The 19751-nt window shown below is 41.9% G+C and overlaps 1 protein-coding gene across 1 annotated transcript in view; it reads left to right on the forward strand.

The window, feature by feature from the left end:
* LOC126480962 (kalirin) overlaps nt 1-19751 on the forward strand; it is a 1643174-nt gene that overhangs the window by 311114 nt on the left and 1312309 nt on the right. The window contains exons 4-5 of the mRNA XM_050104391.1: nt 10187-10300; nt 12958-13157. Coding sequence (XP_049960348.1) covers nt 10187-10300; nt 12958-13157 — 314 coding nt within the window. The remainder of the gene's footprint in view (nt 1-10186; nt 10301-12957; nt 13158-19751) is intronic.

A 19751-nucleotide genomic window follows, 5' to 3' on the forward strand; every position in this document is an offset into this window, starting at 1 on the left:
ATATTTCATTTCGTAAATCGTTAGGAAATTCAATTTTCCGCGATCAACAGTGTCAAGTGTGTGCCGAGAATACATAATTTCAGGCATTACCTCTCACAAGGTGGCCGACGGCCTTCCCTTAACGACAGAGAGCAGCGGCGTTTGCGTGGAGTTGTCATGCTAACAGACAAGCAGCACTGCATGAAATAACCACGGAAATCAATGTGGGTCGTACGACGAACGTATCCGTTTGGGCATTGCGACGTAATTCGGCGTTAATCAATGGGCTACGCCAACAGCTGATGGCCGTGAATGCCTTTGCTAAAAGCACGTCATTACCTGCACGCTTCTCCTGGGCTCCCGACCGCATCAGTTGGACCCTAGACGACTGGAATATCGTGGCCTCGTGAGATGAGTCCCGATTTCAGTTGGTGACAGCTCATGGTAGGGTTCTAGGGTGACTCAGACCCCACTAAGCCAGGGATCCAGGCCGTCAACAAGCCACTGGACAAGCTCGTCGTGGCTCCATAATGGTTTGAGCTGTTTTTACGTGAAATGGACTAGGTCCTCTGGTCCAACTTAGCCGATATTGACTGAAAAGATTATGTTGAACTTCTTGCAGACCATTTACAGCCATTCATGGACTTCATGTCCCCAAACAACGATCGAATTTTTACGGATGACAGTGCGTCATGCCACCGGGCCACATTTGTTTGCGATTGGTTTGAAGGACATTCTGGACAATTCGAGCGAATGATTTTGGCCACTCAGATCACCCGACGTGAATCCATCGAACGTTTATGGGACATCGAGAGGTCAGCTCGTGCACAACATCCTGCACCGGCAACATTTTCGAAGTTATGGACCGATATAGAGGCAGCATGGCTCAGTATTTCTGCAGAAGACTTTCAACGACTTGTTGAGTGCACGGCACATCGAGCTGATGCACTATGCCGGGAAAAAGGAGGTCAGATACGATTTTAGGAGGTATCGCTTGACATTTGTCACCTCATTGTAAATTTTGTAAATGCTCATATACTGTAGGTGATGTGTGGGTACATGGGGTGGGAAATTTAGTACGCAGATATGTCCTCTCTGGCATCAATAAAGGCTGTAACCCGATGGGGCACTGAGTCGAACTGAGCTTAGATGGCACATCGTTCCGTATTGCTTCAGCTCCATACCAGCGGCAATCTTTCGTAGTGGCTCGCGAATGCTGACATGCCAGTCACTCAGCAACCCTTGGTCAGAGGTTTTCGTTGGGTGAGAGATCTGGAGAACATGATGGCTGTCGCAACAGTCGAACACCCTCAATGTCGAGGTATGTTAGGACACCACGGACATCGTACGGTCTTCCGTTTTCTTGTTGAAAGGTAACGTTACAGTGATCTCGAAGACAGTGTACTGCCACCGGCTTTCACACGTCATTAATGTAACACCTGGTGTCGTAATTAGTCGCTGTGCGTGCTGGGGGGGGGGGGGGGAGGGGGATAGTCGTGTTGTATATCGAACGGCACCCTATACCATTACGACAGGTGCTGCGCCTGTATGATGTTAACGAATGCAATCTGGCAACGTTCGATCGTCTCCGAGCCTCCACACACGAATACGTCCATCTTGATGCTGTACACAGAACTGGTTTTCTTCTGGAAAGACGATGTGTGTCCACTCCTGTGTCCGATGTTGCCGCTGGGCAAACCTCAGCATTGCTCGTGTACCTGACTGGACTGTCGCAACAATGGTCGCCGTTGTGACAGTCCGTAATACTGAGACGACGTCGCACTGTCGTTTTGGATGCTTGTCTTGCTGCTGACTAAAGTATCGTAACATCGCTGTAAGATCCTGTACGAGTATCCTGTCACGTGGGACCACTGAGGTTCTGCGTTACTCTGAGTATGGCTCTCCTAAACCCATGGACACTCTCTATTACAGCCGTGGGCTCTCTTACCGGCTTCGTGTGACTGCACTGAAATACTAATCATTAGTATATCCAAGCATTTAGTACATTTTATGCCAGATTGACACTTACTACATACTACTTTCACAATGCTGCAGTTTTCATGGCCAGTTGCAGTTGCTATGGCGATTAAGGAATAATTATACTCGATGATTCATGTGGTGAACATGTTACATGTTTGAGGATACCAAATTGAAAAAAGACACTCCATAGGCTGAGTCAGTATGTAAGCGGTGTACACCGTGCAAATTCCAAACCGGTTTGCGTGTCAGTGATGGTGGTAGTGGTGGTGATGATGGTGATTAATTCAAGACATACGTGCATGTCTGAAAGAACAGACACTGTTGACGATCCACAGCTGTAAGAAATCATTTCGGAATTAATCCGGTTACTGTGAATGCCTTTACGTCACCTATTTTCTATATAGATCTGCTACCCAATACTGACTGAAAATTTATGCCGGACCGGGACTCTAACTTAAATTTCCTGCTTTCTGCTATCCATGTACGCTCCCCACACCGACCCAAACTTCCATATGTCATGCTGTATACGTCCTTCTATCGTAGTCCACTGAATTCATCACCTAATTCTTCATATGTCACTACTGGATAGTGGATCTATACCTAATAGAGTCGCTGCCAAGGAATTCGCTCTCAGCAAATTAATTTCGAAAGATCAGTTCAGTGTTTGAGACAGTAATACAAAACATTTAAATCAGTGAATATTATATCAGTTCGGCCAAGAATTGCACAGGGCCGCTTGATTCATCCCTCCCCCCCTCCCTTTTCAGCATGTCCAATAGATAGAGGAGAAAGGAGTTCAGATATGGGAGACACGAGATAACATACCTATCGATATCGCTTGATCGAAAAACGATTTTCACTGTGTCCTCGAGTATGCGAGCGTATGAGGGGACGTTCACGTTCCTGGAAATAAACTTATGTAAGTCTAAAATTGTACAATTCATTGACGATCCTGGGCAGTATTCTTGTACGTGTGGACTGTGATCTCCTTGTGTCAAGTACTGTTTATCCTTAGGCAAGTGACAAAGTTAACTACGCCCCTGAATTATTTTTTGTCCTTCGCTTCCATAGATAATAATTGGAATAATGGTTTTACTGATTTTTGTTAGTGTGGTTATAAATGTTCGTCAGCCCCACCGCACTACTTGTTTAATTCTACCACTTCCTTTTTAAAGATAGAAAGTTGTTCCTTCTTTGAATAAGTCTGTATGTAGTCTGCCAGTCCTTTGTACCACTGTAGTGTTGAAACTGAGTACTAGTGCATTTCGAAAGTAGTGCCTCTTTTTTGTGTTGGCTTTGAGTGTCCCAGCCAGATTATGTAGTATTAATTTATTAATATTTTCGCTGATGTTCTGTTGGTTTCGTTGTTTTGTAACGGCTAGCAGCAGAAAGGGAGATCGCATGCATCTGAAATTAAGCTGAACGTAAACGGAGATGTGCAGTAAGTTTTTCAGATTGCTAAAGTTGTATGGAGACGACGCAATAGACGTGAGCGATGTGAGACGGTGGGAACTGCATTTTATACGAAGTGCTTGACAAGTCACGCACAGGTTGACCCTGGTCACCTGCCGTTACCCATAATGAACAGCGTCTCGCTCAACTATAATCGGCGTATTACGACCAAGAAAGTGTCTGAATGTCGCGTTACAAAACGACGCAGACTAAGATGAAAGGCCATAAAAGAAGACAAATTTCCGCTCGTAGCACGGTAACGCCAGACCCCACAACAGTTTCGTGATCATGGAACTCATTACCAAATTTGGCTGGACTGTCTGACCAAATCTACTGTAGTGCTTCTGATGTAGAACCTTCAGATTTTTATCAAAGATGGACAACATGGCCATCATGTTCCAGACTCAGGTACTGTAATCAGTCAGAGGCTAGCCTTCACTGGTTCAGGTTTTTACTTGCATTACATGCAAGCTCTTTTCTTTAGCGTAAGCAAATATGCTCAACGAATGATGGTGATTATGTGGAAAAATGACAGTATCTAGATACAATCTTACTCTGTTCAACTGTGTTATTGTGCTTTCTGTATATGCCTTAGCTTCCATGAAAATTGGTAGGCGCCATTAGTTTCGAAATGAGAGTCTTACATTTAACTTTTTAACACATGGTGTTATCGCTTTACTGTTCCGGATCCGAGGTTATATGCGTAATGCTTCCAAAATTCTTTCACACTGTGCGTTGGGTGTTTGACACTGCCAAAATACGAGAGTCTCATAATTCCGGTGCTCGAAGACTAGCGTTTGAAAGCGATAAAAAAGGCCAACATGCGCTAATATTGAAGCGGCTCTAAAAGGCGCGCAATTAAAGCGTTATGAAGACCGCGTGATGTCGAAAGCTGGCTCTGTTGTCAGGATGCCACGTGATGAGGTTGAACGATATTTGCACCAACATACTAGCATCTACTCCATAAACGCTCAGTCAGGACGACAATTTATTAAATGGCCATCTGCTACTGTAGCTAAACGGGAAGCCACCGCTTCGTGTTTCAGGATGGCGTCACATCCACTTTCGAACGAAACAGCGCTGCCTTATTCAAAAATATAGTTTAAATGTTCGAAAAATGTATAGTGTATACAACAATCAATACAGAAAACCGCCATAAAAATAAACCACAGCAGAAGCATAAACCTTCCTGTAAACATAATCCACAAGCCAGTCGCTTCTGAGATAATTTAGAATGTTGCTCTGGAACCGCCACTGGCTTCAGAATGAAGTATTTCCTATTTAGTGGAAATGTATTAGAAAATTCATTAATGCCTGCCATGAAATTGTTTCTTCGTCCGGGAGAAGAAGTCCCTGGGTGCCTGAGGCAAAATTTGACAGCCCAAGGAAGCAGCCTACGTGATTTGTGTCCTGTGCGGAATGAGTTGACACCTTTTCGTGGAGTACAAACGTGCCTAGGACGCCTTCCCGCGACACTTCGTGTTGAAGCATAACACAGCCACGTCAGGACTGTCCTGCTTGTTACGAGCAAAGTCTGTTACCAAGGCACCATGGGAGTCCCGACAAACATTCCGCATCACTTTGCCCGATAATGGTTGGGTATTCGTCATTTTTGGCAATCGTGAATCCACATGCTACCATTGCTTGCTTTGCTCCGTTGTCTCGGAGTCACACTCCATGGTGATTGAGGGCCTAAAGCAGTCACTTGGAGTGGCCTGAGTGTAGCTGCAATGTTGCTGGTAATGCCCCGTTTGCGCGAGTAGTTCGAGTGGGTGTGAGCAGTCGCGGAACCCAGTGTGCGACGACCACTGTCAACTGAAAGATGTCGTGCAACATGTTGAAAACTGATCTGTGACTAATTTTCCCTTTCCACTGTCGCCTCGATTGGAATTCATAGAGACCGACTGACACATACTTCTTCCTTTTTTATCACAGAAGTATTATCATTGCCGGTTTCGGCTTACTGCCAAAACACAATCAGATGATTTGAATATCTTGCATACTAACTTGTCCACTGACGAAGCCTGGAGAGGCACTCTTCCTGTGATCATATAATTCCAACTATTTTCACATTATGCGAGCCTCTCTGGGCCTCTTCAGCTGGAGAGTTACGCTGCCTGATAAAAAATGATCTGTCGTCAGTGTAACTTAGTACACATACACCCCATTGGCGGGTATGTAAACGATTAGAGTTGCAGTTCTCTGTGATGGGTTTAACGCCACCAGAGTGTGTTAGGGTTGTTAGTGTTTAATGTAGTTACGACTTTGTGTAGAGTACGTAAGAAGTGTGAATGGCGTTAGATGTTGAATGATCCCTGTGCAGGACAGCATTTTCAGCGTCTGACCGACTTTGAAAGGGGCCTCATTGAATATTCAGTTATATGGGGCATTCGGACATGTAATTGGCCTTATGTTGGACTGCCTGGGAAAGTGAAGGCAGACATATTCATTGTCAAGGTTAGGGTCGACCACATCTGTCAGCGACAAGAGGAAATCACCATATTGTGCAACAAGCAAATCATAACCCTTTCGTATCTGTGCCTGCCATCCAAGAGAAAGTAATGGACTCCCTCCAACATTCTATGTCATCTCCCACACCATTCTTTGGATAACAGCAGCAGTCAGACTACGGAATTACAGTCCCTGCCACTAACATCACAACACAAATTGCTATGTTTCGGGTGGTGCCATGAGTAGGAAGCATGGGCTGCTGATGAATGGAGCCACATTTTGTTCAGCAGTCAATTGTACTTCAGAGGGGCAGAGTGGTGTTAAAGCCCCCATACATAGTGGACGAGTCTGCTGACCAGTCCACCAAATGGATCTGCCCCAAGTTATTCATCTGTGTGTGGGCAATGGGCCTAAAGTTGGGTTCATGGTCTGGATCTGTTAGTTCAACCACAGACTTCTACCTGCTGTCTCTGACTGTTGCCTGCCAGCCCACACTCCATTAGTTCAGGTGTCCACACACAGTCAGACGGATTGGCGAGTGGGTCGGCGAGCTAGTTTGTGGACCATTTGGGCAGTGAATGGGTGCCAGTACATCCGGCATCATGGTGTAGGGAGCCATCAGGTATGTTTTCAGGTCACGGCTGGTAGTGATTGAGGCGATTCTGATGGCACAATGGTATGTAAAGAACATCCTGCATCCTTATGTATTACCTCTCATGCCACAGTAACATGGTGCCATTTTTTAACATGACAATGATTGTCTGCACACGGCAGGTGTGTCTGTCAATTGTATGCATTACGTTGACGTACTCCTGTGGCTAGTGAGATCGCTGTATTGCACCCGAATGAACATGTGTGAGGCCAGCTCGGCCATTACCTCCGTCTCAGTGCGAAAGTCCACGATATCAGGAACCATTTACAACAGTTGTGGGGCAGCGTGCCTCAGGAGTGTTTCATGACACCCTTCTCAACTGAATCAGTGCATGCATGTAAACCAGAAGGATTGTGATGATGTCATACTCATGTGTAGGCTCTTAGTGTCAAGTTATTTGCAAATTTGACTCGATATTGTAACCACTGAAATAACAGTGCGTGCTCCCTAAACCCGCGAAGTGTAATTTAGTTTCGTCCTCCTCTTCTGAGTACTTCACTTTTTTTTGCCAGCGATGACTTGGTAAAATGAAAACCACTAGTGATAGCATGTGTCTGACCTCAATCTGAAATTTGTAATGAAAAACTTTTGTAAGATGTTCACTCTGTTTCTCTAAGGTGCTATGCCCAGTCTGTGTAACTTCCTTCTTCATCATTCAGGCTTGTTTGATGACACTGGAAGTGTTTGTGCCATGTAACTTCCATTGCACATGATGCTGCAGTCTCGCCGTACACTTCCACCTACTCAGTATGATTTGTTACAGTGTTCTGCCCCTTCAAATGCAGAAAACAAATGACTGACTGATACTCCTCTTTGTGAATGGGTGGCGTGATGTAGTGGCATGCTACAGTGCTGTAGCAGGGGGTTTCAGTGTGTACCGGAACTGCGGATTGTACCTGTAAACCAACAAAAACTTGATTACCTAACTTAATTTTTTCATGGATGTGATTAAACTGTTTTGACTATACCTCATACTTCCCAAACTTCAGAGAAGCTCTTCTGCATACTTATCAAGACTAGCACCCCTGACAGAAATGGTGTCAGATAAAGGGCTTAGCCACAGCCTAAAACATTGTTTTCCTGAATCAGTATTTAGCTGTGCAACTGAATGTACACTTTTCCAAAACTTCTCGGCAGATTATAACTGTGTGCCAAACCAGTATACAATTTTATTCCTGCAGAAGCTTTCATATAGATATAAAAGCTACCACAGTGTGGAAGAGTCAATCTGATATTCTTGTCTTCGTGTTTTCAGTTTGGCAAATTACCATTGCCTAGTCCAAGCATAAGTTTCATTGCAAGGTTACTGAATGTAAAGAAGTGACAAAATGTTTTTAATATATATTTTTTTAAGGAGGCACATTCCTTCAGTTGTTACTGGACCCTTGCTAAGACAAGTCATTGCTGAAAACTTCACTTCACTCAGTAACTCGCCGGCCGGGGTGGCCGTGCGGTTCTAGGCACTACAGTCTGGAACCGCTTGACCGCTACGGTCGCAGGTTCGAATCCTGCCTCAGGCATGGATGTGTGTGATGTCCTTAGGTTATTTAGGTTTAAGTAGTTCTAAGTTCTAGGGGACTGATGACCTCAGAAGTTAAGTCCCATAGTGCTCAGAGCCATTTTTTTGTAATTTTTCATTATTTATGTGGAACCTGAACCTATATTTCTTATAATGTTCAGTAGTTACATTTTGACAATAGATTTCTTACACTTCTATAGTGGCAGCTTATGTAACACAGTGGTGTTAAAGCCCCCATACATAGTGCATGAGTCTGCTGACCGGTCCACCAAGTGGATCTGCCCAAAGTCATTCACCTGTGTGTGGTTAATGGGCCTACAGTTGGGTTCATGGTCTGGATCTGTTAGTTCAACCACAGACTTCTACCTGCTGCCTCTGACTGCTGCCTGCCAGCCCACACTCCGTTAGTGCAGGTGTCAACACACAGTCATATCAATTGGAAGTGGTTCGGTGGTTCGGCAAGCGAGTTGGTGGAGTTACTAACCATGTCTGTTTCAGAATTTGAAGGCTGTAAGTTATACAAATAATTTCGATTCAGTCTGTAATATTATTTTTTTGCTGATTAGTCTCCTTCATTTACACTTATCTTTGGCTCCAGTTTGTATTGCAAGATGTACCTTTTTAGCCTTCTGGGCTAGTACTGATGCTGAAACCAGATATACACACATCAAAAAAAGTTTTGCATCACTCCGGTTCCCAGAACTCCTGAAGATAGACACTGACTGTGGATATTGTATCACAGACACAGATCTTGACTGTTCAGAAATATCACTAAACCCGCCCAAAGATGTAAACAACCATGCATGAGCAGTGCCCATTAGACAGAAGTAGTCCGACAGCTGATCAGTTCTAGTCATTCCACCAGGAAGGAGGTACACGGCTTGTGTTTTCTGTTGTTCAACCATGCCTAGACGATCAGTAGTGCGGTTCAATCACGTCTGCATTATTACTTTGTGCCAGGAAGGGCTCTCAACAAGGGAAGTGTCCAGGCGTCTCAGAGTGAACCAAAGCGATGTTGTTCAGGACATGGAGGAGATACAGAGAGACAGGAACTGTCGATGACATGCCTCGCTCAGCCCGCCCGAGGTCTACTACTGCAGTGGATGACCACTACCTATGGCTTAAGGCTCGGGGGAACCCTGACAGCAACGCCACCACGTTGAAAATGCTTTTCTTGGAGCCACAAGACATCGTGTTAAAATTCAAACTGGGCACAATAGGGTGTATGATGCCCAACTTCACTCCCAGTGTCCATGGCAAGGTCCATCTTTGCAACCGTGACACCATGCAGCCCGGTACAGATGGGCCCAACAAAATGCCGAATGGACCGCTCAGGATTGGCATCACGTTCTTTCCACTGATGAGTGTCGTATATCCCTTCAACCAGACAATTGTCGGAGACGTGTTTGGAGGTAACCCATTCTGGCTGAATGCCTTAGGACACACTGATGTTTTGGGTTGGCATTATGTGGGGCCAACGTACGCCTCTGGTGGTCATGGAAGGCGCCATAATGGCTGTACAATACGTGAATGCCATCCTCTGACCGATAGTGCAACCATATCAGCAGCACATTGGTGAGGCATTCATCTTCATGGACGACATTTTGCGCCCCTATCGTGCATATCTTACGAATGATTTCCTTCAGGATAATGACATCACTCAACTAGAATAGCCAGGATGTTCTCCAGACATGAACCCTATCAAACATGCTTGGGATAGAATGAAAAGGGCTGTTTATGGGCGACATGACCCACCAACCACTCTGAGGGATGCTGAATCACCATTGAGGAGTGGGACAATCTGGACAGACAATGCCTTGATGGGCTTGTGGATAGTATGCCATGACTAATACAGGCATGCATCAATGCAAGAGGATGTGCTACTGGGTATTAGAGGCACTGGTGTGTACAGCAATCTGGACCAAAAGCTCTGAAGGTATCTCTGTATGGTTGTACAACATGCAATTTGTGGTTTTCATGAGCAATAAAAAGGGCAGAAATGATGTTTATGTTGATCTCTATTCCAATTTTCTGTACAGGGTCTGGAACTCTCGAAACTGAGGTGATGCAAAACGTTTTTTGGTGTGTGTATAATAGCGTCACATACATACATAATGCTCATTCATTATATTATGTTTCTGTTTTGTGTTTAGACCAACATGATCAGCCTGGAAGCACTGCCAAAAATTATTGATACTTCTCAGTTGACATCTGACTTGGAAGGAACGCTGCATTACGACCATTCGCAGTGGATAGATATGAGACTGGTAAGTCATTCATTTTGATTTTTCGTTTTTATCTATGAAAAGTATCTTGAATCCTATGTATATGTCATAGCAAAAATTTCATAATACTATCACAGCAAGAAACATAGCTATAGTTTCACCATCCCATTTGATACCGCTGTAATGTAATAACGCAGGTGTCCCTTCCATCCTGGAGTAGTTACTGACTTACTCTGGCATTAAATCACCAATTCTGATATGTTGACTTTCTGTATCTATAATGAAAATCCATGACTGACAGCTTTTTTTGCCAGTGGCTATGGCCGAGCAGTTCTAGTCGCTTCAGTCCGGAACCACACTGCTGCTACAGCCGCAGGTTCGAATCCTGCCTCGGGCGTGGATGTGTGTGATGTCCTTATGTTAGTTAGGTTTAAGTAGTTCTAAGTTCTAGGGGACTGATGACCTCAGATGTTAAGTCCCATAGTGCTCTGAGCCATTTGAACCATATTTTTTGAACAGCCTTTTTTCTACCTTGATTTGCATATTCTGACACATGAGGTTGTACCATTCCCTATGTTTCTCATTTGTTTCACCAGAAAACAACAGCTTCTTCTTCTTCTTCTTCTACTACTACTACTACTACTACTACTACTACTACTGCTATGTTGTTTCTTTCCATTTCAGCCCCTGTTAACGTTTACATATTGCACACAACTTCTTAACACATCCTTTCACAGTCTCCATGTAACTCATTTATGTAAATTAGCCTATTTTTCAGATCTGTTTTTGTACAAACAGAACATGGAGTATTATGGGTAACTCATGAAATTGTTATAATGCAGTATGCCTGCTGCATAATGTTGCTTTTTTCGTCTTATCTATCTTAACAGTGTTCCCATATGTTTTACTCTAATGGTTTCATTCTTACCTTTTCTGTGTTACTTCAGTTCAAAGATATTCAGAATTCAGTACTACTTCTGTGTGTGAATTAGGGTCATATCCAGTAATTTGCTTCTCTACAGTGCTTAGATTTTTGTTGCGAGATATAATAAAAATTCTGACTCAGGCTTGATGTACTCTTCAGTTAAATACAGGTTCTCTTATGTGCCTGTATGAGATGTTGTGTAACGACATACTTACCCTAAATTACAAGGTACTCTAGTGTCCAGAATTAAAGCAACAAACCTTTGTTTCACCTTTCTGTGCTCATTCTCTACATAATCATACAAAACTGTCAACAGATGTCTGTACAATTGTGTTGTGCACGGAAGATGGCATTCTGGTCAATGGACAACCAAGCCAGCGATGACGTGAGGGCTCCTGTCAGATGGGATAGTGTTTGTTGGGTAGTCCTACATCCATAGTCAATGTATACACTTCGTATTGATGGTTAATAATGCTCGCCTCATAGAGTGCAGAGAGGGTGCCTACCAGACTCTCTGTGGTGGAGGGCCATAGGAAAAATGGAAGCAGGACAGTCACAAATTGATGTCGACCAGTGGCTTAATGTGAATTGTTCTGTTGTTTCTTGCATGTGGTGGCAGTTTTTAGAGACTGGAATTGTATCCCAAAGACCAGGGCAGTGCCAAACATGTGTGACATCAGAAAGAGAGGACCTGTATTTGTCTGTAAGTGCATGATGGTACCGCCTTAGTGCTGCACAGCAATTGGCATCTGACCTCGCAGCATCCACTACATGTGTCATATCGAGGCAAATGGTGTACAGGAAGGTTCAGCAGAGTGGCATTTGTTGTCAGAGACCTGCTGTATGTGTACCTCTGATGGGTCTTCATAGAAGGGAATGTCTAGAGTGGCATCGTCAACATGTCACTCAGGCATGAGTAAAGTGGGACATTACTCTTTTCACAGATGAGTCCCAATTTGGTCTGGAGAGTGAGTGATTCTTGACAGATTCACATCTGGATGGAACAGGGAATATGATTTCAGGACCCAAACATTGTAGAAAGAGACCGATATCAAGAAGGATCCCTAAAGGTGAGGGCAGGGATTATATTGACCACTCAAACACCTCTTCATGAAATCCTACTGGTGGATTGGCAAGGTTGTTGTGAGGTGCTGAGGGGCCCAGACTTTGTATTGATGGACAATAATGCTCAACCTCATAGAGCACAGGTGACTGATGTTTCCTTGGAAATGGAAGATGTTGCGCACATGGTGTGGCCTGCTCGCTATCCCGATTTGAATTCCATACAACTTGTGTGGGATACATTAGGGAGACAGTTTGCATCAGCATCCATCAGCTCCTCTCAAAGACGTGCAAGTAGCTCTGCAGGAAGAATGGGTGCTTTTGCCTCAACATGAGAATGACAACGTCATTCACAGCATGTCCCATCACAGTCATACCTGTATTGGTGCCAGAAGTAGCCACACTGCGTGCTGAGCACATTAACCAGTTGTCAGAATGTGTGCATACATCAATTAACTAAGAAAAAATTAAGAACATTTTTGTCCTCCATTCTGCATGTTGCTGTTCACACTGTTTTGCGGCAAAATAAGTGCAACCTTGCAAAATTTCCGTTTGTTGCTTTAGTTTTTGACACCAGCATATATTAGCTCAGAAGTACAGAATTTTTTTAGGGTATTTAACATATTATTTTGGTCAGTTTCATTTTTGTAATATTTATCTAAAATACTCATAGGTGTATTTGTAATTACTAATTGCCTTGTGCCATCAACAGGCCTTGGAAGATTTTATATGGCAAGCAGCTGACTTGCTCGATCGCCTTGATGATCTCCAAGAAGATTTAAGTAGAAATGACCTTGCAAGTGATATTGCAGGAGCAAAGCATGGCATTGATGTGCACAATGAAATGAAGAAGAAGATTATGAAAGCACCTGTAGAAGAAATTGATCTCATTGGTCAGAGACTTTTGCAGAGGTAAGACTGATACTATGATTTTATTTCTTCAGAGTTTACCATGCAGAAATATTATGTTAAGGTCTAAAATTAGTACATTTCACTGAACGTTATTGCAGTATGTAGTTAGGTGGTTATATGACTATCTTAATGAAAAAAGAATCTAATTTCATTTTCGGCACATACTGTCATTAAGATTCTCTTAAACTCTGTACTTGTTTCTTGGGTGTATGTTCTTAAAATATGTAAAAATTCTACTTGATATGAAACATTATTTTTTAGCTTCACTCTTGCCCAGCATCCGAGTAAGTGGTCTGTTTCATAAGGGTATTGTTTGATTATCTATGGAGTGTCACAGTCATAAACTGATGTAAAAGAAGTCTGCAATAACTCACCACCAGATGTTTTTTTGTATTATTATAGATCAAAATTCTTTCATTTTGCTTTTCATATGATCTTTAATATTATCCGTATGTTTGAATCAGTAAATAATTGCACAGAATAAACATTTGTTCACTTTAAGATTAAACTTCAGCTGTTTTTCATTTCAAAGTGTTTTATTCATTTATCTCTGGCCTTACAAGGATTTTAAAATTGTGATAAATAAGGAATAGAAAGAATGAACTGTATGAAAGTAAAGCAACTCTAAAAGCAGTAAATAATTATAATATTTCAAAATCAGAGGTAGAGGCTTCAGTGTGTAATGCTACCAGATTATTGAAAATTTTTGGTAGTACAAAAAGCTCTGTGGACTGTTGTCAGAATGATAGTAAAATTCACATTTTTTGCACTGAAAAGTACATGCCGTATCTTTGGCACAGCATTTTCAGCACAAATTTATATGTATAAGGATTACATAAATATCCTGTAGTGGATCGAAAACAATTTAAGCCATGGAGGATTTTACTATTTACTGTTACTCCATTTGTTGCAGTAGTTTTAGTGTAGTAGATTTGGTGATGCTGGCAACAGTGGTCATTGTAGTGGCAGAGGTGGTGGTGGTGACATTTGAACTTTCTTGTGAGAGCTGGCAAGTTGTGTATAGCACATGGCAGCTAAGTTGATGGTATTGGACAATTGTTGAAAACAGTTGAGGATTGATGCTCATAGCCTTCTGATTTCAATTCAAATGCACAAGATGTTGAGAAAATTATAGAAGAAGTTAGAGTGTTACATTCATGGGATTACAGCATAATAATAAACTTTACTGGGAGGACAGTACCACATAACTGTTGAAGTGCCTGAACGAATCTCTATTTGCAATGCAAATGTTGTCAGACATATGTGATATAAAAATAAAAAAGCGAATATACAGGGTGATTCAAAAAGAATACCACAACTTTAAAAATGTGTATTTAATGAAACATAATATAACCTTCTGTTATACATCATTACAAAGAGTATTTAAAAAGGTTTTTTTTCACTCAAAAACAAGTTGAGAGATGTTCAATATGGCCCCCTCCAGACACTCGAGCAATATCAACCCGATACTCCAACTCGTTCCACACTCTCTGTAGCATATCAGACGTAACAGTTTGGATAGTTGCTGTTATTTCTCGTTTCAAATCATCAATGGTAGCTGGGAGAGGTGGCCGAAACACCATATCCTTAACATACCCCCATAAGAAAAAATCACAGGGGGTAAGATCAGGGCTTCTTGGAGGCCAGTGATGAAGTGCTCTGTCACGGGCTGCCTGGCGGCCGATCCATCGCCTCGGGTAGTTGACGTTCAGGTAGTTACGGACAGATAAGTGCCAATGTGGTGGCGCTGAAATATGAATTGTTGTGCTTCTTGTTCGAGCTGAGGGAACAGCCAATTCTCTAACATCTCCAGACACTGTAGTCCAGTTACAGTAGCACCTTCGAAGAAAAAGGGACCAAAAACGTTATTGGCTGAAATGGCACAGAAAACGTTCACCTTAGGCGAGTCATGTTCATACTGAGTTGTTTCCCGCGGATTCTCAGTGCCCCATATACAGACATTGTGACGGTTGACTTTCCCGTTAGTGTGGAAAGTTGCTTCATCACTAAACACAATCTTTGAAACGAAAGATTCATCTGTTTCCATTTGAGCAAAGATAAAATCACAGAAATCGATTCTTTTAATCTTATCAGCTGCAGACAGTGCTTGAACCAATTTCAGACGATAAGGTTTCATAACTAACCTTTTTCGTAGGACTCTCCATACAGTTGATTGTGGAATTTGCAGCTCCCTGCTAGCTCTGCGAGTTGATTTTCCTGGGCTGCGAACAAATGCTTGCTGGATGCGTGCTACATTTTCATCACTCGTTCTCGGCCGTCCAGAACTTTTCCCTTTGCACAAACACCCATTCTCTGTAAACTGTTTATACCAACGTTTAATACACCAACTATCAGGAGGTTTAACACCACACTTCGTTCGAAATGCTCACTGAACAACTGTCGTCGATTCACTTCTGCTGTACTCAATAACACAAAAAGCTTTCTGTTGAGCGGTCGCCATCTTAGCATCAACTGACGCTGACGCCTAGTCAACAGCGCTTCAAGTGAACAAATGTACAACTAAATGAAACTTTATAGCTCCCTTAATTCGCCGACAGATAATGCTTATCTCTGCCTTTTGTCGTTGCAGAGTTTTAAATTCCTAAAGTTGTGGTATTCTTTTTGAATCACCCTGTACTATACCTACTTTCATTCCATAGTGTTATATGGGATTCCACATCCATCAGGACCATTCCACTTGGAATCTGTAAGAAGATACCTCAGAATATTTGTTTTTCATTGTAAAAACAAGGGCTATTGTTTTTTAAGGTCTGATAGGTCACAAAATTAAAACCACCCTGAGAATCTGATGAAGCTTTGTGCAGACATGTTGCACTGTGTCTGCAGTATACCCGTCGATCATGTTACTTTGCTGCTGTTAATTTTGAGTGTGCAGTAAGCACGTAAACATGCCTAGGACAGTAGTGTCTCCCACCAAGTTTGAAGTGTGTACTGTCATTTGCTTTCTTCATGCTGAATTGTGCAATACAGCCAAAATTCATCAACAAATGAGTAGTGTGTAGGGTGAAACATTCATGAGTGACAGCAAAGTGTGGCAATGCAGCAGGAACTTTGAAGCAGGATTTAGTGTAACATATTTCATTATGAACTGTTATGGAACACTCTTAGGCTCTTCAATAATTGTAAGATATTCACATGAATTTAGAGAGAAAAAATATAATTTTAAGTTAACTGAGCCAGGGTGGAGCAAAACACTGTTGGCAGGCTTCTGTTTACGCAGAACCAGAATATATGCAGGAGTTGAACCTCCTGTGGGCATGACTGGTGAACAAAGTTGTCACTCTGTGTGGTGGATGTGTTCAAATGGTTCAAATGGCTCTGAGCACTATGCGACTTAACGTCTGAGGTCATCAGTCGCCTAGAACTTAGAACTAATTAAAGCTAACTGACCTAAGGACATCACACACATCCATGCCCGAGGCAGGATTCGAACCTGCGACCGCAGTGGTCGCTCGGTTCCAGACTGTAGCGCCCAGAAACGCACGGCCACTCGGTGAATGTGTTGTTTCATGCAGCTGCTGATGGAAGGTGTTGTGATGGACCACCAAGAAATAATTACAGAGGCTGCATTAATGATGAACGTTATGAAAAATGTATTGTAATTACCCAATCTATTGTATATGGACAAGAGAAAGAACAGTGTGGTGCCCATTTAAAGCACATTGTATTAATGGTTAATTTGACAATATATATTTCAAATGATGTAAATCTGCTGGTTATGTGTGCTTCATATTGTTTGAAGAGAGAAATGAGCTCTTTTTTTCCAGCTAATTCTGGAAATCTTCTGGAATGAGGAACCGAGCAATGTGAAGAAGATTATTAGCTGGGAATGAATAGTAGAACCAATTGTACGAGATAAAATTATAGGTGACCATAGTATCCCAAAGGTATTAGTAAGCAAATGGAATCAACAAAAGTCGTGTGATATTCCAGGAGGATGCATGTAACTGGTAGGTTTGACATTCCTGTGGGCACCAGACACATGATTAGATGTTCGTGATGCAGTGGTGAGAGGAGGAAGCAGGTGTCAACGAGTGATTGTTTTCAACAAGTGGATCAGGTGATTCAAGCAAATCATCCGTTTACAATTTTTGTGTTGAGTGAATCATTTCCCAAAATTTCAGTCAGCTGTCCACATCATTGTGAGAGACCTCATTACAGCAAACTCTGTGCAAGATGGGTTCCCAAGATGCTGTCTGATCATCACAAAACACAGTGAATGGGTGCTTCCTTAACATTTCTCCAATACTACCATGATGACACAGAATTTTTTTTTAATAAAACTGTTGCATGGGACGAGGCATGGGCCCATTTTGATAATGAAGAAACAGAAAATCAGTCCAAACAATGGACAGATTCTCATTCCTTGAATAAACCATGGAAGTTCAAGTGAACCTTCTCCATCACAGAGTGTATGGCAACTATATTATGGGACTTAAAAGGAGTTTTCTTTGTGGAATTCATGGAACATGGCATGAGCATTACTGCAGCTTCATTCAGTATGACTCTTCAGCTTTTGTCAAGGGCAATTCAGAACAAGTGAAGAGGAATGTTGTCGGCCACACACTGCAGCTGCAACAAAGACAATCATGCAGTGTTTTTGATAGGAAGTATTTGATTGTCTACCATACAACCCAGACTTGGCTCCTACTGCTTTTCATCTCTTCACTCTCAGGAAACGCTGACTAAGATGACAGCATTTTGGTTTTGACAATGAGCTGCAGACCACCATAGAGAATTGACTGTAAGCACAGGTGGCTGCCTTGTATGATGAGGTTATTAGAAAGTTAGTACAGTGCTACAACAAATGTCTAAGTAGGGTTGGGTTGGGTTGTGTTGTTCTGGGGGAGGAGACCAGATAGCGAGGTCATCGGTCTCATCGGATTCGGGGAAGGATGGGAAAGGAAGTTGGCCGTGCCCTTACAAAGGAACCATGCTGGCATTTGCCTGGAGCGATTTAGGGAAATCATGGAAAACCGAAATCAGGTTGGCCGGATGTGGGATTGAACCATCTTCCTCCCGAATGTGAGTCCAGTGTGCTAACCACTGGTCTAAGTAGGAGTGGCAGCTTTCTAGAGCAGTAGCTGGTAGGTGTACCTAAATATTACAAATTAAACATTTTTTTTAATTTTCACTGTGGTTTCCATTTCATGACCAGTTGAACCTTGAAAACAATAATAGCCTTTATAATTATTAGACAATCTTGTTATTCTGACATGTTCTACATCAGGGGGGACCTCCTCACTATAGGTCTTTGGGAACGAAAGTACATCTGCTCAGATCTAATTGACGGGCTGCTCAGTATTAAAATGACCTAAACTGAAAAAAAATGATATTTATTAATGATTTTGAAAACTTTGTTTTATTTTTCTATATAATTACCATGTTGTTATAAATGTATTGATAATGGGAAAAAGCTACTTCATACCGCCTACATTAAATTTAGCTGCCAAAGATTTTAGACACTTTATTTCTGAGATTCAGTTCCTCATTTTCCTTGCACCATTTAGATGCAAGACAGTTTCTTACGTATCTGAAGAAATGTTAATCACCAGGTCAAGGTCGTAAGAGAATTGAACAGAAATCTCCAATCAAAATGTTTTAACTGTTTAAGCAGTGCATGATTTTGTGAGCATTTTCACTGCTCATTGTTAACCCAGTTCTCCATAGCTTAGAGTTACAGCTACAGTCATAATTCTCAAAACAAAATCACCAGAAACTCCTTAAAATCCTGCAGGAATATTGCTTCTTGTAAAGTGACATTTTATCTCACTTTGCATTCATGCATTCAGTAAGACTACCAGTCTGAATACAAGACTGTCAGTTTTCTGCATATGAAGATAGGCCTTTCTTAAACTTTTAATACAGTTGCCTCACTTTTTCTTCACTCTTTGGATTCATATGTTTCGTATAAATGGCTGTGAAATTCAGCAGCATTTGTATCTCATCTTGTGTTTAGGAATCTGATCTATAATTAGGCTTGGGAACTAGTGGCATTGATTATTATCACATTCATTTTATCCCAGTGTGTTGCAAGTGCATAAACAATGAACTGTTCGCAAAATAGTTGTTACATTTCCATCAGACCAATTAATGTCAACACATGTGTGAACCAATCAGCAAAATCACATTTCTCATGTACAGTAGGCTATTAATTTTGAACCATGTCTCACATAACATGCAATCAGTATAACAAAAAAACATATATTATATGACATACAAAATTCATAAACATATGACGAACGATAATAAAAATTCAATTCAGTTCAGTACAATACAACTTGAGAAACACCTGATGTTGGGTGAGTTATGTATGCAGCAAAGGGCATTTTGTGAGTTAGTAAGGCATTAAGATTTAAATGATGACTAGTAGCCCACACAGTGCTTTGATAACAGTCAAAATATGTGGCAATGAAAATGAAGACAGGTAATTGTTGTAATCACATGACAGTGCAGCTGTATTCCTGATATGATTCGATTTGCAATCTATTCCTAAGCTAAATAATGTAAAAAGAAACAAAAATCTTGTTTTTTTTTTTATTTTTGAAAGTCATAAACATAATTATTCATTTT

The sequence above is a fragment of the Schistocerca serialis genome, chromosome 5 (genome assembly GCF_023864345.2).
Source record: "Schistocerca serialis cubense isolate TAMUIC-IGC-003099 chromosome 5, iqSchSeri2.2, whole genome shotgun sequence".
Lineage (NCBI taxonomy): Eukaryota > Metazoa > Arthropoda > Insecta > Orthoptera > Acrididae > Schistocerca > Schistocerca serialis.